The sequence below is a fragment of the Lonchura striata genome, chromosome 10, assembly GCF_046129695.1.
Source record: "Lonchura striata isolate bLonStr1 chromosome 10, bLonStr1.mat, whole genome shotgun sequence".
NCBI classification, from domain to species: Eukaryota; Metazoa; Chordata; class Aves; order Passeriformes; family Estrildidae; genus Lonchura; species Lonchura striata.
In genome coordinates, this window is record NC_134612.1 from 7,078,084 (window position 1) to 7,099,042 (window position 20,959).

General features: G+C 49.0%; 1 protein-coding gene across 1 annotated transcript; it reads left to right on the forward strand.

Moving 5' to 3' along the window:
• Positions 1 to 704: 704 nt before the first annotated feature.
• Positions 705 to 17,426, forward strand: EFHD1 (EF-hand domain family member D1). The gene is made up of 4 exons (XM_021544354.2): positions 705 to 1,082; positions 8,542 to 8,689; positions 14,398 to 14,532; positions 15,816 to 17,426. The coding sequence occupies exons 1-4, from the start codon at positions 787 to 789 to the stop codon at positions 15,948 to 15,950; spliced, it is 714 nt and encodes a 237-aa protein (XP_021400029.1). The 5' UTR covers positions 705 to 786; the 3' UTR covers positions 15,951 to 17,426.
• The last annotated feature ends 3,533 nt before the right edge of the window (positions 17,427 to 20,959 follow it).

Genomic DNA, 20,959 nt, shown 5'->3' on the forward strand with positions numbered 1-20,959 from the left:
GCCTGCTGCCCATGTTCTCTGGGGAAGGAGAGGGAATCCAGGCCTGAGCCGAGCTTTGTCCTGGGCTAATTTTAGACCAAGGAGGTAAGAGAAGGGAGGCGCATAGAGGGGCTTAAGGGGTCCCTCTGCCCTGGTGCGGGGCAAGCCGGATCTCCGTTGTCCCTTCAAGGGCCTGGTGAGCCGACGGGGTCCTGCTGCTCTCCCCGAGCGCGGGGAGCTCCCGGTCGGGTTCGGAGCACGTCTCGCCCCACGGAATGGAGCAGAGCAGGCAGCGTTGTGGGGTGTACGTGGCGTGTGCATCCCAGCGCCAGTGCAGGGCCCTGCCGTGGGGTGCAGGGGGCACCTGGGGAGGACCCTATCGATTGAAGGATGCGTCGGAGAGTGACCATGGAGTGGGGATTCCCTGCATGAGGATGTGGGGAGACAGCCTGTGTGGGTCATCTATATGGGAGGTTGGCTGCTGTGTGGGAGAACATACATGTCAGAGGTCAGCCTGGGGGATACAGGCGCACCACATGCGCGGCGTACCTCCGCATTCAGTGGCGACAATTCTCACGGCGCCCCTCTTTCCCTCCACCCCCCTTCCTCCGCCTCTTTCCCCCCGTCCCGCCGCGCCTCCTTAAGTGCCCGCCCCGTCCCGGCCTCCCTCCGCCCCGTCCCGCCCCGTCCCGCCCCGCTCCCTCCAAGTGAGGGAATAAAGTTGCGCACCGGGGCGGGCGGTCCTGGCTGGAGCGGAGCCGGGCCGAGGGGGGCGGCGGTGCGGCTCGCCGGCGGGAGCGCCGGGCCATGGCCTCGCAGGAGCTGGCGCAGAAGCTGCAGCGGCGGCTGCAGCTGGAGGAGAGCGGGGCAGTGGCGGAGGGCGAGGCAGAGGCGGTCAAGGGCGCGGCGGCGGCCGAGGAGGTGGAAGAGCGGAGCTGCTTGACGGCCAGTGCGGGCGCAGAGCTGAGCGCTAAGCTGTGCCGGCGGCAGGACATAAACGAGGGCGCGGCGCAGCCCCGGCGGGCCGCTGTCTTCAACCCCTACACCGAGTTCAAGGAGTTCAGCCGCCGGCAGATCAAGGACATGGAGCGCATGTTCCGCCTGTGAGTGGGGTGGGAGCGGGGCGGGGGGCTTGCTGCCCGGCCCGTGGGCTTGGGGGCCGGGGCCCTGCTTTCCCCCGCAGCCCCTCCCGGCGCCGGCCCCCGGGGGCACATCTGGAGAAGGGCTGCCCGCTCTCGGCGGCACGCTCGCGTTTCTCCGCGGTTTTGCGGTCGGGCTGGAGGAAGCCGCGGCGCGTTCGCAGCGCCATCTGATCCCCAGATTGCCCCCGTGCTTTGCCGCGGGGGGCTCGTAGAGTTTGCCTGGGGCTCAGACCTGCGTTTAACTCACGGCCTCTGCTCTGTCTGGGATTGGGACAGTGGCTGTTTCTGGTGGCACCCAGGAGCTATGGCTTTGCGGAACGCTCTGGGTGGGATGGGGAGAGAACACAGTCTTCTGCTCCACACCCTGGGGTACCAAGTAGGTCTGTGTCCCGGGGCCCGGCAGAGGCACTGGACATTTGCCCGAAACAACTGCGACCCTGAGCACCCCTAGCACTCCTGCTGGCTCTGCCTGGCAGTGTCCTAGCTCCACGGAAAGTCCTGCCTGCTGGGCTTGGTGGCTTGGTGCTCCTTCCCGTTCACCCAAGCAAAGATTGAGCACAGCTTCCTCTTGCTACCCCCTTTGTGGGGGCTGGCATAGGATTCTCCTCCCAGCAGGAAGGTTTGTGTTAAAGTCAAGCTGCTGCCAGCAACAGGGAGAGCTGCTTCTGTAAGCAGAAAGGCTTGGCCTTCCCTGGGACCATGATCCTGCCCTGTCCTCTCCTCCAGACCCTGTCCTGGCTCCTGCAGTTAGGCTGTGTCTGGGTACCTTTGTCTGCACTCAGTTTTCCCTCCAGCACCACAGACCCGTCGACTCCTGGGGACCAGTGTCCTCCCAGCCCCACAACAGGCTGCCAGGGGGTGGGAGGGAGCTGCTGCCAGGCAGGAGATGGGACTGTAGAGCAAGGTGTGAAGATGTACTTCACCTTATGGAGGTGACTGAAGTGAGATTTGTGACTTGTTGGATCACTGTCCTCCTAACTGAAAGCTTGGGCACCCTGGATTGTTGTGAGGCGATCAAGAGCTGGTTGAATGCTGTCAGCTCCCAGCACTGCGGGGTGTTGCCTGTCCCAGCCAGGCTGTTGCCACAGGAAACCATGCGATGGGCTTTTGTGAGCTTACTGGAGTTGGGAGTTCTTTGTTGCACAGGCAGTGTTGTGTTGGCAGCTGGTGCAGGAAGCGAGGTGGTCTAGGCAGGACTGTTGCTCCACTCACTCCTGTGTCCCTTTTCACTGTGCTTAAAGGGAATCCCACTCTATGGAATGCTGAGACATAGTGCTTGTGAGGACTGGAGGACAAACAATGCAGGCAAGGCCCAAAAGCTGTGTGAGCCTGGACTGGGCAGTGGCACTGCCTCAATAGAAAATAGGAAAGAAATGGGGGTGGTTTTGGGAAATAAAAAGTGGAAGAGATGAATTGCAGCCTAATTTTTCAACAATGAGCTCATTAAATACTAGCCTTGTAAGCAGGAAAAGCTAGGCTTTGCAGTTGAATGCTAATCAGCTGGTCAATGTAGCTGGAAAGCATTGCATACTCTGTGAGAACTGCTGATGCCAAAGTGGGGAGAAGTTGGGCTGCATGCTCCCCTGTTGTGTTTTTCGGACAGGCAGCCAGAAAACTGTGTCCTGGTGTTCACTGTTACAGGCACCTGAGGTTTTCAGTGGCAGAGGATCTGGTCTTTGGTCCATCTGCTGCCAGTGACCTGTTTCAACTATTGGCTGACATCACATGCTCCATGAGGAGAGGCAATGTTCCCCTTAATTCCTGTCAGTCAGATCTTGAGTTAATGTGATTAAGGCTTTAATTCTCTCTATGGCTTATTGGCCCTGGCCACCACAACTCAGGGTGGCCTTTCTTACATCCCTCTCTCAAAGGTTCATTTTTTTCCTTTAGTATCTTTTCATTGCCAGGTTTCCACTATGAAACTTCCTATCCAAAAAAATGTTTCTTATCAGTTTAGTGGGACTTTTAAATCTCTAGTTCAGACTCAATTTGAACCTGTGGTTCTGTGCATGATGTGGGCTGGGTCATGGTGCTCCAGCTGAAAAGATGTCCTGGTGATAGCGGCTACCCTGAATGCCTGTCAGGGCATCCCATGGTATGGATAGTGGCTTTGACTGCCAGGGTGGGAGCAGAGAACTCGTCTGAAAGTGGGATTTCCCAAAATATAGTGCTCCATCCAGTGCTGTGTGCTGCTTGCTATGCCAAGAGCATCCTTCCAGAGCAGAAATAATGTTCTTTGCTCTGGCTGCCACAGTTGGGCTCACTTTTCCCCCCTCTCTTGTCCAAGCCTCCTCTTGTCAGCATCTCTCCTTTTTGGCCCCAGTCCACTGGAGATAGGGTGCAGGTATTTGGTGGAGTGCTGGGTGCAGGTGGCTCTCAGGGTGGGTATTTTTTTTGGCAGAAACCAGGAAGTCTGTGGCTCAGGCTAATTATAATGTGACCTAATTAGCTTGCCTATTCTGACAGTATGTGAGGACTGTGATAACCACGATAACCTTTTTTTCCTGAGTTGTCAAAGTGAACTCTCAGGGCCTCTGGAGTCTCAGAGCTCCCCTTGGTGCCATCTTTGTCCAGGAAAATGGCAGAGGGGAGTGTGAAAGCCAGGCAGTGAGGCTCTGCCTGGCAGGAAGGACGTTTATAAGAAATGTAATGGAGAGGAAAACAGACAGCAGCTTCATCTGTGGGGCATGAGGGAGTGGAGAAATTCCAGTCTTGCTATTGCTTTTTATATCTAGGGAATTTCATGTGTTGCCCACACATTGCATAAGTGCCTTGCTGGTGGGAGAGGCTGTGATGTCCCCTTGCCCTCCTGGAGCCACTTAGGAGCCCCTTTGCCAGGTGCACCAGCCTCATCTGACATGCTGCAGCAGACCTGCTCTCTCCAGAGCTGCTGTGTGCCGTATGTGACCGGCTGCCTCTGGTCTGTGACTGGCTGTCGACTTCCAGTGGGCAGGGAGCTTATTCCCATGGGGACTCAGCCTGGGCCTGCAGATTTTGCCCAGCATCTTGGAGAAGATCTTAGAGAAGGAGACTCTCATCTTGCCCTCATGTCCCTCCAAGAGCAGGAGACTGGTCTGCCTGGGCTGGGGAGGATGAAGCTGCTTATGGCCGAGGAGCCTGTTCCTGTCCACACCCTGGTATGGGGAGGAATTGTTTCCAAAGCTCTTGGCAATGGAATAGACTATTCCATTTGGAATGGAACACCAATGATCACATCTAGTTCAACTGCCTGATTGCTTCAGGGTTGACCAAAAGTTAAGCCCTGTTATTAAGGGCATTGTCTAAATGTCTCTCAAACCTTGACAGGCTTGGGGCACTGACCACCTTTCTAGGGAGCCTGTTCCAGGGTCTGACAACCCTCTCAGGCTGAAAAAAGGCTTCCTCAGGTCCAGTCTGATCCTCCTCTGAGGCAGTTTTGAACCATTCCCATTTATCCTATCACTGGATATCAGGGAGCAGAGATTAGCACCACCTTTTCCATGTAAGGTGAAACACAATGCTCAGAGGGAGTAAGTGCTACTTAGGATTTGAAATATTTAAAAGGAGATTATTACTTTAGCACCATTATTCCAACTGCTTTACTTCAAAGCCTCACTTAGGCCACTGCAGCATATAGGAACTGCAGATCAAAATACAGGTGCTCATAGTGTGTGAAGCAAGGTAAGGTGCAGCAAAACATGTACAGGGAGGGCAGGTTCTCATTCCAGTTTTTCTCAAGAAATGTGAATGTTTAGAAACTGCTCTTTGATCCTTCAGCATCTGTAATTTATCATTCAATTGTCATTTTTTTGTTAAATGGGGTTTTAGAGGCAGGTGGAAGGTGACTGCAGAGTCACTATAGGCAATTCAGTCCTTGGCATCTCCTTTTCCCTCCCTTCCTGGTCCCTCTTTCTTCTGCTATGTAAACCCCCAGCACCTGTGGAACACCAGTGCAATGTTTATACTTGGGCAGTAATTGTGTGTAACAGACTTTGTGCTCTTAATCAGGGCTGTTCAGCAAGTATTCCCTCCTTCTTCCAATTTTCTCCTGCTTTCCTCTCCCAGTGCTTCAGCAGCTGGGACACTCTGCAGTCTGGGTGGAAGCGAGCCAGCATGGGAATCTGGGTGCATCCTTGTTGCAGCAGATTTTGGCAGCCACTGCTGTGTCTCATTTGCTGCCAGGAACGCTGCTGTGGCAGCAGTGTGGCAAAACTTTATCACAGCAGCCATGGCGCCTGTACCTGCCTGCAGCATCCCAGCTGTTACAGGTGGGATCTGCTGTAGCCATGGCACTGACCTGCTGCTGGAGTGGCCTTGCTGTGACATGAGATGTCTGTGCCTGTTGGCATAATTCCTCCCTGTCTGTAATGCCTGCACATCACCCAGGTGAGGCTTGGCTCATGCCCCAGGGAGCTTTGAGTCTGAAGGAAGCAAAGCTCTGGTGTCACAACACCAGCAGGACAGTGAGTGATGGCAGGGCTCACCAGGCACCTGAGTGCTGCGTGCTCTTGCCGTGCCACTCCTGGAGTTCAGGTTGGGATGGTTCCCCCAGATGCTGAGGTGTGTTTAATTTGCCCTGGTGCCAGCTCTTCTGTGAAGGTGATGGCTGTCTATCACCAGGATGCGGGCAGCTGTATGTGAGAGGCATCCAAGGCTGTCTGAGCCCAGGGCCCTGAAAGGGGGCTCCCAAAAGGCAGACAGGGGAGTTTTATGATCTCTCGAAAGGCAAACTGTGGGGTCTTTGGTAGGGCTGAGGTGTGCTGAGAGCATCAGCTGATCAGCAAGTTGCAGTCTGCATTGTGCCCCATAGTGTTGAATGCCTGTGGTCTGTTGGGGGTGGGTGGTGGGGAATGAATAGTGCTGTTTCTTGTCCCATGTAAATATGCGTCTCCCTAAATAGTCTGGCTGTACTGCAGCTGGGTGGCTGTACCCAGGTCCTAAAATAGTTTGGCTGTTTTAGGAGGCGAGGGGGCAGGGAGGGAATGTAGCAGTTTGCAGGGTGCTCCCATTGGGTTTCAGTCGCCCTCTGTCTGGCTGTCCCTGAGTGCAGGGGACTGGTAACCTGATTTCTGGGTGCTTCTCAGCACCAGCTGTAGTCATGCTCAACACCCATTGTGTGGCTGGTACAGAGTGCTGCTCAGCCAGGCCTGCTGTTGGCAAGACCCCATTTCTCACAATCCTGGCTTTGTCCTGCCTCTCTGCAGAGATGAGCCCTGAAGCTGTGCCCCACGCTTAACCCTTTCAGGGCAGTGTACTGGCCCCTGGGCCAGTATTTACCTGCGGGTAGTGTCCATAACAGGAGGGTGAGATGAGCACAGTAGGCACAGGCTAGGCTTGTGCCCTACATCTGCCTTCATCTCTGTTACACAGAGCTTCAGTGTGGGGCTGGGCAGTGTCCCAACCCCAGATGAACAGCCCTTGGAGGGGACCTTGCTATTACTTTGCTTCTGCATCCAGCCAAAGGTTAGCATGAGCCTGCTGGGCCCCCAAAAAAATGCACCCCAGGTGCCTTTCTGCCACTGCATATTTTGCTGCTGCGTCTACTCAAAGGCACTGCATCTCCAACAGTGACAGCTCTGCACCCTTTCTCCCAAACCTGAAAGAAAAGCAAATTGACAATTAAATATTGCACTTGCTATGCTTCTGTGATGTCTTGGAAGTGCATCTCAGTGCTGGGCTGGGTAATGCTGTGAATGTGCTTTAATTAACTGACACCTTCCTTGCTGTGAAGAATTTGCTGCACTTCTTCCCTGTGACATCCTGGGTCTGAGACCTGGTTTATGCTCTGATGGAGGTTTCTTTCCTAGTTTTTCAGAAGGCCATCCACCTGGTGGGCTTATAGGTTTGCTGGTTTCAAAGAATGCAGGCAGATTGGTAACAGGGGCCCCCTAGTCTGGCAGTTATATCTCTGTCTTTGTGAGTCTCTTAGTCTTGTACTCTTGGAAACTAAGAGCCATAAAGAGTATCAGAAATAGTTGTGCGGGTGGTGGGACTCTGGAAAGTCATGGAGGCCACCCTAGTTTGGGGGAGAAGGACGGTGTGGTTGTGTTCACGAAGGTAGGGGCAGAGATCTTGGCTTCAGCTCTGCCTTGTGCTGCTCAAGCCTGTATGCAGTTTGGGGCTGGTGGCTTTGTTTGTGCCTTCCTTTGCCACAGCTTCCTCTGTGGCTGTGAGGTTTTTCAGCTGGAAAGGGCTTTCTTCCAGGGTAACCACAACTGTGCAGATCTGTCTGGGATGGCTACAGCCCTTATTTCTTTGGAAGAGAGCTAACAGTCAATGAAAGATGATGGGTGGGAGGATTTGACTGGCTCCTGCCCACTGGAAAGCCTTCCGTACTGTGCTTAGAGTTTCCTTCAGGGTTGAGATGGTGGCAGGGGGGGCAGTGGCAGGCTGTATGCCAAGGCTAAGCCCAGCTTGGGAGACCCTGCCCTGTCCTCTCCTGTGAAGCCCTAGCTCTGTGCTGAACCTTGATGGCAGGACCAGGACGAAAGAGGGCTGTTGACTGGCTGATAAGAGAGCATTCCTCTCTGCAGCTTTTGGACTTTGAAAGCCGGTGATAGCCCCGGTGGGTGTGAAGAGCCGGTCGCTGGATGGGCCGGATGCTTTAGCCACACCCACAGCAGATGTTGGGAGGAGTTGGTGCACAGTCCCAGGCTGGGCACAGCAGATCACTCGCTGCCTCCCCAACCCTAAAGCACTCCTCCCCTTGCTCGGGTGCTCTCCTCTGAAGAGTTCTTGTAGTCCTTTGTGCTCCATAGGGAGTATGGTCCCACTCTAGTCTTGCTCCTGGAGGTGGGAACTGGTTTCCCCTGCCAGCCTGGCCCTGTGGTGCAGCCCTGGTACCACAGCCCTGGCTAGGATTGCAGTGTTCCCCTGGGACTGTCTTTCTGCTCTGCCTGGGGACACAGAATAAACAGCTGTCCTGAAGTGCAGGTGTTGTAGTCGTGCTTGTTGTAGTTCAAAAGCGTTATGGAGAGAGATCTTAATAGCTAGAGGGGGAGAGTTCTGCTTAGAGAGAAAGATTGCTTTCTGCCAAGAGGTTCTGCTTGGTCTGTGTTCCTTTGAAAGTAGCAGGAAACCTGGAAGCAGCTGACTCTGCATGCCTTTGCCTCACCATGTTGGTGCATGGTGTAAGCTGCATGCAAGTTGCCTTTGTGCTGGACAGGCATGTGGTGAAATGGAAATCCCACTGAGATAACCTGAGTTCCTGTGTGCTCCTTCTGTGTGGGTTGTTTGGTCTGAGCTCCCCTGAGTACTTCTCTCTTCGGTGAGACAGCTCTGAAAGTTGACAGCTACTTCCCTGAGCTTAATATAACTCAGCACTGGCCATGTCGTGCAGCTTTGAACCACACAGTGACTTTATCCATGTGCATGGTTCCTCTTCTGGGGAGATGAGTATGGGGATGATGATGGTTAACCCTTTCCTCTTTGCACCCTGCAGGTATGACTCGGGACGGGATGGATATATTGACTTGATGGAGCTGAAGCTCATGATGGAAAAGCTGGGAGCCCCACAGACCCACCTGGGGCTGAAGAACATGATCAAGGAGGTGGATGAAGACTTTGATGGGAAGCTCAGCTTCCGTGAGGTGAGGGTGGCTGCAGTATGGCTGTGGGGTTGAAGGAGGAGGCAGCTGGGCTGTAGGTAGCCCTCTCCCCTCTGTGTTCTTCCAGTGGTGGGGTGCAGTGGAGAAGACTGTGAGCTTCCCCATGCTAAGGCTGCAAGGCACTGTTAACCTCCATCTCCACGTGGCAGTCATGGTACCTGATGCCAAAGCTCTCCAACCTCCCTGCTTGCTTTGGGAGCACATTTGAGCCCTGTTGCAGCTGCTGGGAGTGCTCACTGAGCTCACTGTTGTAGCTGGAGGGAGTTAGGTCCCTTGAGTTTCCAGGTCTCATTGCTTGGCTCCTGTGGTACAGCAGCTGAGGCCTCATTTCAGGTGCAGTGCAGGAGCTCTGCTTGGAGCAGCTCATCTCATGGGATGCAAAAGGCTCTCTACTAGTTTCTACTGGGACCCTCTCTGCATCATGTAGTGAACAGTAATGGCAAGCTTTATGAGGGGTGGTCACCTCCCTGCAGTAAGGAATAAATGTGTGGATGCAGCAGTTTGGTACTGCATGCTGGCTCAGCAGGGACACAGCTCAAACAGGTCTGCCTATTATCACTGTATTGTGACAGCTGGGAGGACAAGCCAGGATCCTCTGCCAGGCAGAGGAAGAGAGGAAATTTGAGCAGTGACCTGCATGCACTCAGGGGTACCCAAATCATCTCAGCAGGAAGGGGGAACCCAAGGACCAAAAGCTCCTGTTGCATCATCTCCTCACACTTTGATAGCTGGCTCGGTCACAAGCAAATTTCACACTGTGGCTTTCTGAAGTAACCCATAGCCCCTCAGGTAGCAAGAGGAGGGGCAGCACTGCTTATGTCCTGCACTGGTTTTGAGGGCTGTGCTGCTTCCTTCTGTCCTCTGGGATGCCTGCGGTGGGCCCTGAGCTGTTGGGCTCCCTAGTTTCTGCAGGCATGATGTTCTCACCAAGCCTCTTCCAGGCTAGGGCTCAGAATATCAAGCTCTCCATTGTGGAAGTTTGAGGGCTTTGGCAGTGCTGGGGCACTGACTGCACTGGTTTGGGCATGAGGGGTTGCTGTCACTTATAGAGCTGCTGAACCATCTCTCTGTGCTGGCACATAACACCATCTTCCTCTGCTTTCATGCCCCAAGGACTTTTTTGCATTTATTTCACTGCAAGAGGGCAGCACGAAAAGACAGAGGCCAAAGACTTGGGTTTTGAGACAGGGGGAAGGATATGCAAATCTGGGAACTGAGAACCTGCCCCAAGTTCCCTGCTGCCTGGTCAGAGGTGAACTGGAGGTAGCAAAGAATCTCGTGGAGCAGGAAGAACATCATGCCCATGGCCCCAGGTCTCTGATTGCCAAATCACTTCATAGGCTGAAGAGCCCTCTGTGTGCATTCTGGGCCACCCTTCATTCCAGGCGGGGACAGCCTCCAGGCTTGCTGCAGGGGCTCTCTCCCATGGAAGAGAAATGCCTTTATCCTCAAGGCCCTGAAAGATGCTATGATGTCCTAGCATCAGTGGTATGGCACAAGTAGCAGAGCAGCTCCTCTTCTGCTGCCAATTGTTTGGAGCACAGCCTCTTTCAGGGGTGCCTGTGCTGCCAGCCCCTGGCATGTGGCACACAGCAGCTGGTGCTGTTTAAGTGTTGTGCCAGAAGGGGAAACAATGGTCATGCAACTGCAAGCTTGAGGCCCGTGGGTTGGAATGACGGAGCATCACTGGCAGAGCTCTGGGGACAAATTACACAGCAGCTTTGGCAGACACACAAAGCTTCCTGTGGTAGAGAGGAGCTTCTTGCCTTGTTGCAGGTGTGCCCTGTCCAGCTGCTGTGTTCAGGCAGAGGGCTGACAGGGAAGCAGGTTCCCTGGTGGGTCATGGCCTGTCCCATTCTGCTTCTCACTGGTAGTGACAAGCAGGCTTGGTGACCAAGATGACTTGGGTCATTCAGATAATACCAGGAGAAACCTGCTTTAAATGAGTGTCTGAACTCAGCAGGGTGCATCTATAGTACTGGAGGGCTCCTCTCTGCCTATCCAGAGAATACCAAGTCCCGGCATACCTGTGTGAATGTATTCTTCTTGTGGCCTGGCCAGAGAATTGGTAGGGGCTTCTTTCACTTGCAATAGATTACCTTTTTCTACTGCCTTGAGTAGTGTCCTCCCATCCCAGATAAGCTATTGCCTGGCAAGCAGACTGCTGCTGAACCACAGGCCCTGTTAGGAAAGCTGCCTTCTACCATTGACCTTTGAATGTCCACCAATACATTAACAATTAACTGTACAAGACTCCTGCTGTGAGTCAAGCAATGACATTTAGGCTTAAAATGATAAGGTATAGTGGGGAGAAAAAACCCCACACCTGTGACTGTCTAGTTCCATCATTACCACAGGAAACTGGAGTTAATTGCTGTGGTAGTAATGTGTAATTGGAGCTGCTACCTAGAACCCACAGAAATCCACCCAGTGCCCTCTATTCCCTCACCAGCTGAAATGTTGACTCATATGATGTGTTTGCTACCAGGGTTGGTGCAAACCACATCCTTACATAGTGCTGCTTTTCTGGCAAGCTGTTGCAAGGCTGCTGCTGCCTGTCTGTCCCACACCTTTTGTTGCATGATGCCCAGCCTGACTCTGTGGCATGGGTCTTGGATCATGAATGATGTGAGAGCAGATACAATTTACCAGGTTAGTGGGTTGGAAAGTGTGGGTCATGTTGTCCTCTTTAAGAGCAGAGCTTTGAAAGGTACTTACCTTCATTATTCACTTGTATGTTGACATTTCCTTGAGACTTAGCTGCACATGGTGTATCCTGGGCCCAGCAAGGGTGTTACACAGACTGGTAATGGGAGCTGAATGCAGATTTCTGGTGTTCTCTAGTTAGTAAGAACTAATACCTCAAGGTGAGGTGGGCTGCAGGCTGTGTGCTGGAGTGATTGCTGCTGAGCTCCTGTGGGAACCAGCATGATGTCCCATAGTGCACCTTGCTGGATCCTTGGAACGGACATGATGCTCTGTCCACCCTAAGCAGTGTCTTAGTCCCAAGTTTCCTTTAACTCAGCCTGTTCTTTGTGGCCACAGCAGCCTATATTCTTCCAGACAATTGCTGTGCCAATCCTTTAGTTTCAGGATGATTCATGCTCACTTGTACTCATGACCCAGTCCCTCCCCAGGTGACAGCTGTATCAGACCTCAGGATTGTGCTGCCTCCACTGCTCTTTTCCAATGCCAGGAAGTGGGACTTTCAGGGTGGAGCAGGAGGAAGCATGACTAATTCCAGCCTAGCTGCCAGCCCTCTGTGTCACAGTGCCTGATGGTGGCAAAAGGGGAACTAGCCAGAGCCCAGTGGATTTGAGGAGAGGGAGATGATGTCTTGAAGAGGATTTGGTTTCTTTCCAAAATAAACCATTTATTTCTTACATGAAAACCAATGAACTATTTATTTGGTTTGTTTCTTATGTGTGTATATTGGGTTTGCCTGGCCAGGATTTCATAGCAGGGGTCTACAAGGAGTGGCTTCTGTGAGAAGCTGTTAGACTCTTCCCCCGTGTCTGTGAAATCAAAGCCCATTGACTGAGCCAATCTGGAATGATAGTAATGCCTCTGTGATAACATATATAAGAAGAAGAACATATATAATTACCTCTTGTGCAGAGGTAATTACGGCCAGAGAAGAGTGACAGTATGTGAGAGGAACAGCTTTGCAGACACCTGGGTCAGTGGAGAGGGAGGGACAGGAGGTGACCCAGGTGCTGGAGCTGAGGTTCCCCTGCAGGCTGTGGTGCAGACTGTGGTGAAACAGGCTGACCTCCTGCAGACCATGGAGGTCCATGGGAATGCAGAAATCCACCTGCAGCCCATGGAGGGATACCCATGCCAGAGCAGGTGGTTGTCTGAAAGGAAGATGTGAACCCATGGGAAGGAATCCCATGCTGAGGCAGGCTCCTGGCAGAGACCTGCAGACCTGTGGATAGAGGAGTTTGTGCTGGAGCAGGGGAAGGACTCTTCTCTCTGCACAGTGGCAGGAACAGCCTGTGAAGAACTGACCATAACCCCCATTCCCTATCTCCCTGTGCCGCTGGAGACAGGAGGTAGAGCTGGCAAGGAGAGAGGGGTGAGGGGAGGGTGTCTAAGATTTATTTTATTTCTCATTATTCTGCTCTAAATGGTAATAAATTCAATTAATATCCCCAAATTGAGCTATTTTTGCCTATGACAGTATTTGGTGAATAATCTCTCCATGGCCTTAGAACTCATGAACTTTTGTTATATTTTCTTTCCCCTATCCAGATGAGAAGGGGAGTGATAGAGTGGCTTTGGTAGTCTGGCATCCAGCCAGGGTCAGCCAACTACTATGTGTTTGGAGAAAGAAAGATTCCTTTGCCAAGGCCAGCCTTCTTTCTTCTTGCCCTGTGCTGAGCACTCACAGGTTAAGAGGCTGTTGCATGGAGCAGTGCCTGGTGAGTGAGAGGGCGGCCAGCGCTGCTGTCATCTCCACACCCTTCCTCATGCGAGGCCTACCCAAACTCTTGTATTTCCACCAGCTTCTGTGAGCAACTTGAAGTAGGGCTCTCCATGTGAATGCCGGGACTCTGCTGCCCTCCTCTGGGGCAGCTCGAGCTCTCGGTAGGAAACATCAGACTCCCCAGCCTGGCAGTCTGAGGAGCATAGCACTAGAGGTATTTGACGTTCCTGTGCAAAAGGATTTGAGGGCAGTCCTACCTGGTATATGCAGCCCTCTGGCTGAAGTGCTGCATTGGCACAGCTTTGTTGCTTTGTGCTTCTTTTGTACCTGAGTGGCTTGTCCTTGTGTCTGTTCTCTCTGCACTGTTCCAAGCACAGAGACACCTCCTGGGGTCACCAAGAATAGCAGGGAGTTACAGGACCTCTGCAAGTACACCTAGAGCTTCCACATCTTAACCTGGAGTTTGGTTGGCAGGTAGATAGTGGCGCAGAGGTCTTTATTTTTAAGCAGGCTGGTTTTCTTCCTTCTGTTAAAACGAAAAGAAGAATTACGTTTTTGTGGAATGAGATACAACTTTTTTGTTTGTTTCCCTTTGCAATTCGCTTCCCAGTACACACTTTGCTGTAGTGATGATTCTGGATTTGTTAAATGGCTATGGTCCAGTGCAGGACAGAAGTTTCACACCAGCTTGCTCTGTGGACACTTGTTCAACCCTCTGTCACAAGGGCATGCACCTGGGCTGCTGTTCTCTCTAAAAGGACTGCACTAATGTTTTGTTTCTGGGAGCCTGAGGTGAACTAGAGCTGTGTTTGCCCTTGTTTGGTAATGTGCTTCCATTGTCATGGGATGTGACCTGAGTCCCTAGAATACTGGGGAAGCTGGCAGAGGGCTTGTGAATATACCATTAGGGTGTGGGGACATAAAGAGCTATATCTGAGCCTGGCCTGTGCTTGTACTGGGCAGGTGCAGAAGTGGCCTCCTTCCTCTGCCCACATAGCAGCCCAGCCTTGGTAGGAACTGTGCTTTACCAGGGCTCTGATTCCCGTGAAACCTTCTTTTCCTCTGAAATACCTACTGCTTTTAGTCTGTAACCGGCTGTGTACTGGAGCACAAGCTCCTTGCTGCTACTTGGTTTAGAGAGACCTGGTTTCCTTTGCTCTGAAATGTGAATTCCATCCCTCCCCAGGTGATTGTGCTGTTTGTATTTTAAGTTGTTTGAGCCTCAGTGAAAAACCTGAATGTTTCCTCTCTGCCTTGCTAGTTCCTGCTGATTTTCCATAAAGCTGCAGCTGGGGAACTCGAGGAGGACAGTGGCCTGTTGACTCTTGCGAAGCTCTCGGAGATAGATGTATCCATTGAGGGAGTCAAAGGAGCCAAGAACTTCTTTGAAGCTAAGGTATGGTGTGGCGCAGAGGAATATGAAAAAACTCAGCTGTAGCTGAGTTTCCTTTCAAATTTTGTTGGACTCTAGAGTCTTTCTGTGGCTCAGTCAACACACCAGAGCAATGTAATTCACAGTCTGTGTTCTGGATCTTATCCTGGTAGAACTGACTGGCTGACCTATGTCCCTGTGGCTGGAACTAGGTTGTCGCTCTGTTCTTTTAAAAGCTTTAAAGTTCTTCTAAAAGTTTTGTATACCTTCTGATGTTTACATATTTCTACTAGAGTTTCTCACACACTGTCATGTAAATAACAATTTTACATTCTTTTTTGTAAGAAGAGAGAATTGATAGACTGTTAGTTTGACCAGTGTAATTGGAGAGAAAGCAATTCCATCCTCCAGTCCACTGTCACTTTTAGAATTCTATATATTATGAAGTCAGAAATAAACTCTCTCTTTTCCCTCTTTTACATGTAGTGTAAATGTGGGAATTATTTTGTGTCATAGTACACTAGGTGGCTGACCTCTTTTAAAAAGTGTCCTGAAAAATGAATGCAATAGAGTTTTCCCATTTTGCAAAACCTCCCTCAACCAGAACACTCTGAGTTCAGTGGTGAACGGAGTGCTTTGGAGTGTAGGATTTCAGATATCTCTTTCTCTGTAACCTTTGGAATCAAAATAATTCTGCAGGGTCCTGGGGTTGGCAGAAAGAGCTGTACACCATCTGAAGCTGACAAAGCACCCTTTCTGAAAGCTCTCTTGGAGAGAAAATAATCCTGCTTGTTTATATAAGAAGTTTTTTCCCAAGAGCCTAACACAGCTATTGCACAGCAGATGTACTGAGATGAAAGCTGGAAAAATAGCCAGCAAGTAAACAATGTCTCTTTGATCTGCAGATTATCCATGGTGTAGTATGATGTTCTCAGATTTGGCTGTGATTCAGAGTGTATTCTGCAGTAGTTTCTCCCACTGCATACTCACAACCTATGTCCTGCTGCCTGGTTACAGAAATAATGCACGTGACCCAGTACTGATGGCCTTGTTTTGGTCACTTGTTAGTGACTTACTAGTAAGTGACCTTTCTTCTGTTGATGTTAAAAGAAGATAACAGGTATTGTGTGTAAATATCCAAGCATTGCAGTGTAATTAATACTTGAGCTGTCCAGGCAGAGGATCCCAGCAAGCACTGGGAGGTCCAGCAAGCAGTTCTGTGTTGCTCATCTGGGAGTAGTTCAGGCTTTGGCTCTCCCTCTGATGCAAGGCCTGACACTTGTTTATTTTCTCTCTGTCTCATAAAGGCTCAAGCTCTCTCCTCAGCCAGTAAGTTTGAAGCAGAGATAAAAGCTGAGCAGGATGAGCGAAAGCGGGAAGAGGAGGAAAGGAAGCACCGCCGAGCGGCTTTCAGGGAGTTAAAGTCTGCATTTACCCAGTAACCAACCAGCCAGTATGCACTCTGAAATTGCACACAACTTGGTACGTTTCCCAGATCAGGGCTCTGCTTGGACGGAACTGCTTGGATCCTGCCTAAAACTCATCACAGCTTTGCTAGCCTTTCTTTCTGGAAGATCCTCCTGAGCTCCTAAGGGCACAGCTCTTGCAGTTACTATGCAGTTATAATGATGTGAATAGTAGGGACTGTTTGCTCTGAATTGTTACGAGCACATGACCCTAAAGCAGAAACAACAGGTAGCAAATCATGGGTGAGCCTTGACAAGCATCATGTTTGCCTACTTCATTCTTTCCTATACATCCTTTTTCTCTTAATTCTATATTAATTCATTCCTTTCTTACAGGCAAGTAATGAGGTCTTGTGTAAATCAGGGTGTACAAAGTACAGTTTGACTTCTGTATGTTTGTACTGCTGTTGGGTGTTCTCACCCTTTTCTTATTCCTCAAAGCCCCGTGCCACAGGCACCATGAAAACACTGTGAAGAAAGAAAGATAATTACTAGGAACATGGATCAAATTCGCTATAATTTCCTGTAGCATTTTCTGCCACCCAGCATGTTGAAGAGTCTTCCAGTTTCTCTTCTCTGAAGTGCCATAGTAACAAACCCCTCAGTCAGAGGTGAGATTCCCCAAGACTTCAAAGGGAAGAAGCTGGCTCTCTTAAACAAGGAATAGAAAACTGAATTGCCTGACCATTTATCTTCTTTCACATTCCATCACATTTAGTGTACTGTACAGCTTCACTGTTGTTCTCCAGGCTTAGGCAGCTCTATCTGTTTTTAGGGGAGTTATCAGCTGGACAGTGCAATTGGATGGCACACTGGGGTTTCCTATTTGGAAATTTGCTCATAGCCTGAATCATGAAGGTGACATTGTTTGATTTCATTAGAGGCACAACAGAGGACACCAGCACAGCATACTGAGAAACCCCTGCTCAGAGAGCAGGGAGGTGAGCACATGTAACTGAACTGAATTTTGAGGGCTTGCATTATACTATTAGCCATTTTTTCTTGGAAACATGGGAAACTTGCCCACAAATGTTAAGATGCCCAGTGCTTGTCTGGATGTAAACACTGTTGGTCATGGCAGGGGAACTTCCCTCAGAGACCTCTCTCAAGACATGGATTTGCTGAACTTCATGGCAAAATGTTAATTTTTTTTTCCCAGAAAGAAACTCACCAGTCATCTTTTCACTTGTCTGTTTTGCTTCTTAAACTGTGAGCACTAAACTGTGAGCATGGAATAATAAATAGAAAAACCTCTACTCTTTAATGTCAGGTAAAGAATTGCTAAACGATTAAACTGTGTATATATCTTCACAGATTATATTTTATAAATCACGCTTTTGTAGCTAAATATTTATAATTAAATGTTTTTATACTTTACAAAAAAGCAGATAATTTCATCTTCAATTATTTCTCCTGTTGCAGAAATGTAAAAATAAAGCATTGTTATCTCCAGTCTTGTTTGTGGCTTATTTCAGGTCTTTGAATATAGCATTTTTCACAAATTTTAATAGTAATCCCCAAAGCTCAGCATCCTGACTTGGATGAGTGGGGGAAGTGTTCAGCCCCTTCTTGATAACACTTCCTCTTTTGCATAGCAGTTCTGGTGTAAAAAGCCTTAATGTTTGCATTCCCTCAGAAAGGCACATGGCTGTGTAAATACTTGAAATACTGCCTACTGCTAAATGTTGACATCTGAAGGTTGTCAGCCTTTCCTTATCTTAAAATAACCTGTCTCAGCCCCTGTAGTGCCCCAGCTGGGAGCTGGCAGGTTACTTCAGCTGGAATTCCCTTTGCATTTCCTGCTTCTGCCTTTATTAAGGGAGAAAAAAGAAAAATACATGGATACCTGAAAATATGTCTCCAAGCATTTTGTTTGTACTATTGCTGATCTACTAAGCTTTGCTGGCATTGCCACACTGAGAAGGGGGTTCAGGAAGAGGTTTAACCATGCCTCATTTCAGGTCCAGTGATGAAACAGAAGTATTTATATTCATCTATATTTTATATAGATGAATATAAATATATATATTCATATTCATCAATATAAATATTTTATCCCATGTATCTCTGCTCTATGCCAATACATTCACTGTGTCTATGAATCCTCAGGTCTCAGAGGTCAGGTAATATCTGGGTGAAGGTTCCTTAGTCTCTATTTCCCCAGGAAAATTGTGACACTGCAGCTCTTGATTTTTATTTTGGGGTGGTTTTTTTTTGTTTTTTTGTTTTTTTTTTTTTCTTTACAGCATAGCAAGCACTGCTGAGTTGTGCTGCTTTGCACATGCAGCTGGGTAAGGAGTCCAAACCTGCAGGAGAAGAGTGTGAAAAAAGGCTTTTCAGTGGTTTTATTTTAATAGAATTAAGTCAACTCTAGCTGACAAGTTTCAGTAAGGAAATTATCATTGTCTATGGTTTTGTTCAATTCAAACTGGTGCTGCTAGTTGGGACCTGCATTCAGTGCAATGAACAATAAGTGCTTTTGGACGTGCATTTATTTGGAAGTTGCAGAAATGTGCGTTTTGACATCAGCTTTGCAAAAATGGACATTAGGAAATGAATCACTTTCTAAATTGTTCTGTTTTACTGGCAATTATTTGATTTGATAACAGTGTCATTAGATTGTGTAGAAGTACTAAAGAGAAGTTGTCTAGCTGTATCTCCCACCTAAAACCATGTGAAAACACTTAGTTGTATTTACCTGTAATTTATCTACTACATCCTTGATGCTCTGTTCTTTTATGCCTGAGTCACCACAGGTGGCTCTCAAAGGTCCTGGCAATCCCAGCTCTTTAGTGGTGCCTGCTGGTATATTAATGCCTCTCTGGTATTTCTGACATGCCACAAGTGACTCTTAAGTTGGTGGCGGCAAGTAGAGAAGCTTGATGAAAAACTTGTTGCACTTGGTGGTCTTTCTCAGAAGGGATAAATACTTGCCTCAAGTCATTCATCTAGAATGGGAACTTCAGGTAGTCCTTGATCTCTGATGGGATTTTGTTTAACAAAACATTAGTTTGCCCAGAGTAGGCAAAATGCAAGACAGGAGTCACTAGCACTTCAGCCAGCACCAAAGGTGGGTTCAGCCTGTCTGGATGCTCAGATTGCAGTGGATTTCTCAAGGATGCTCCTGTCACAGTCATTGCCATTGGCTGCAGCGGACAGCCTATGGCAGCAGGAAGTCTCACCTGAAGAGCTTAGTGTGGTCACAGTGCAGAGAAAGAGAAATGGTGTGATCAAGTTCTTCCTGGCACAGGGTTTGGGGTTTATGTGTGAGGATTAAGGTGACAAAATAACACTTCAACCTTATGCGAGTGTCCAAATAAACCCAAGACATTCAGAAGTAATTGGGTGTTGCAGAAGTAGCAGCTTGTTTGTGGTACTCTGTCTTTCAGTACAAGCCACCTGAGGTGACAAATGCATTGAAGTGACTGACTTTAAAAACTGCAGTTGGATGTTTGCCTGCTTTGCTGCTGTTTTCATTATTTTTAGGGATGTGACAAATGAGGACATGGAAAACAGAGGCTGCTGAGAACATATTGACTCTTCCCAGACAAAATCCCTGGTTATTTCAACAAGCAGGGGAACCACTTTTCCAAGTAACAAAATGCAGGAGTGGCAAGGGGAAACATGACTCTGACACATTCTTCTGGGCTGCTTTGTGATCATTATTTATCATTTCAAAGCTGTGTTCTGTGTTCATAACTCGACCAGTGTACTGAGGGAGGTGGGCTCTTGCCTCCAAGCCAGAATGGATGAAAACAAGGGGTTAGTAAGGAAAGCTTGTAGTTTGTTGGGGAGGCAGCTTCCCTGTTCTTGGGTTTTTAATAGTGTGAATGAATTGGCACAGTAATCCAGGGCTCTGAAGTACATTATGCCCTTGGTACCCAGACTGGCTGCTGGGGTGATTTCACACCTACACAATATCAGCTGACATTCTGTCATTGAGCCAGTCAGGAATTTTACCACACGGGTACAGTCTTGAATTTTCATGAGATTCTCTCTGTTTTGCTTGAATGAGTTGTGGAAGATTTAAGATGCATCTGCTATTACCAAAAGATTGTCATCTGAGTTTCCTTAGAGGTATTTTACAGAAATGCCAAGTTCTGCAGATTAGGAATGTTTCAGATGCTTCTTGAATTTGAATTTTTTTGTCTCAGTAATATAATGTTTGTGCTAACTGGGATTAAAAAAATTTCCACAAGTGCTAAACATCTTCCATCTCAGATAAAAGTTGTCTTAGAGCATGTGAAAATATTTTTGAGTGCTCAAACTCACATTTGATAAGTAGAATAACAAGGCACAGCTGCTTCTGCAATGAAATTGGAAGTTCTCACTGACAGCTTGAAATGCAGCACTGTCTCTCTCTATCATTATTAGTATTGGCTCAAACTGTGTGACAACAACCAGGGGGATTGAATGCAGCTTATCAGAGGCCAGCCCTTTTCTAGGGAGCTTTGCTTTTCCATACCAGCCTCCTAATGGAGAAATTCCATTCTAGATTTTTTGGGTGAGGTAGTCCTATGTAGCTCTCAGCTAAAAATAAGCCCCAAGAATTACAGGCTTTCAACCCATTAGCTCATAAGAATCAGTAGTATTCACTGTTGCATCATTTTTGGCTATCATTCAGTACACAATGACAAGTATTTATTCACCTAGAAGAGGATGGAGAAAGCTACATGGGTTGTGGCTGACATCATGATTAGAGTGAAACTGTTTCAGCTGAAAACGGTTATACCTTCAGCAATGCGTAACAGCCAAGAATAGTTTTTTACGCTGAAGGAACCACATGGGGCTATTCTGCCTCATGTACTAATATGGGTTTGGGGACTAAAAATAAACTGGTATTTTTAGCTGAAGAAAGTTTGCCTTGAGCTGCTGATTTTTCCATCAGAAGAGTCAAAATATGTATCATCTAATGCGCTTTCTCTTTTCAGCAGCAACAGCAGCTGCTGCCACTGCCTCCCAGGGTGACTCCCACGGCAAAGTGT

Coding starts and splice junctions, on each gene's coding strand:
- EFHD1 (XM_021544354.2), top strand. CDS start 787: ATGGCCTCGCAGGAGCTGGCGCAGAAGCTGCAGCGGCGGCTGCAGCTG. Junction 1,083..8,541: donor ATGGAGCGCATGTTCCGCCT/GTGAGTGGGGTG, acceptor TGCACCCTGCAG/GTATGACTCGGGACGGGATG. Junction 14,533..15,815: donor AGAACTTCTTTGAAGCTAAG/GTATGGTGTGGC, acceptor TGTCTCATAAAG/GCTCAAGCTCTCTCCTCAGC.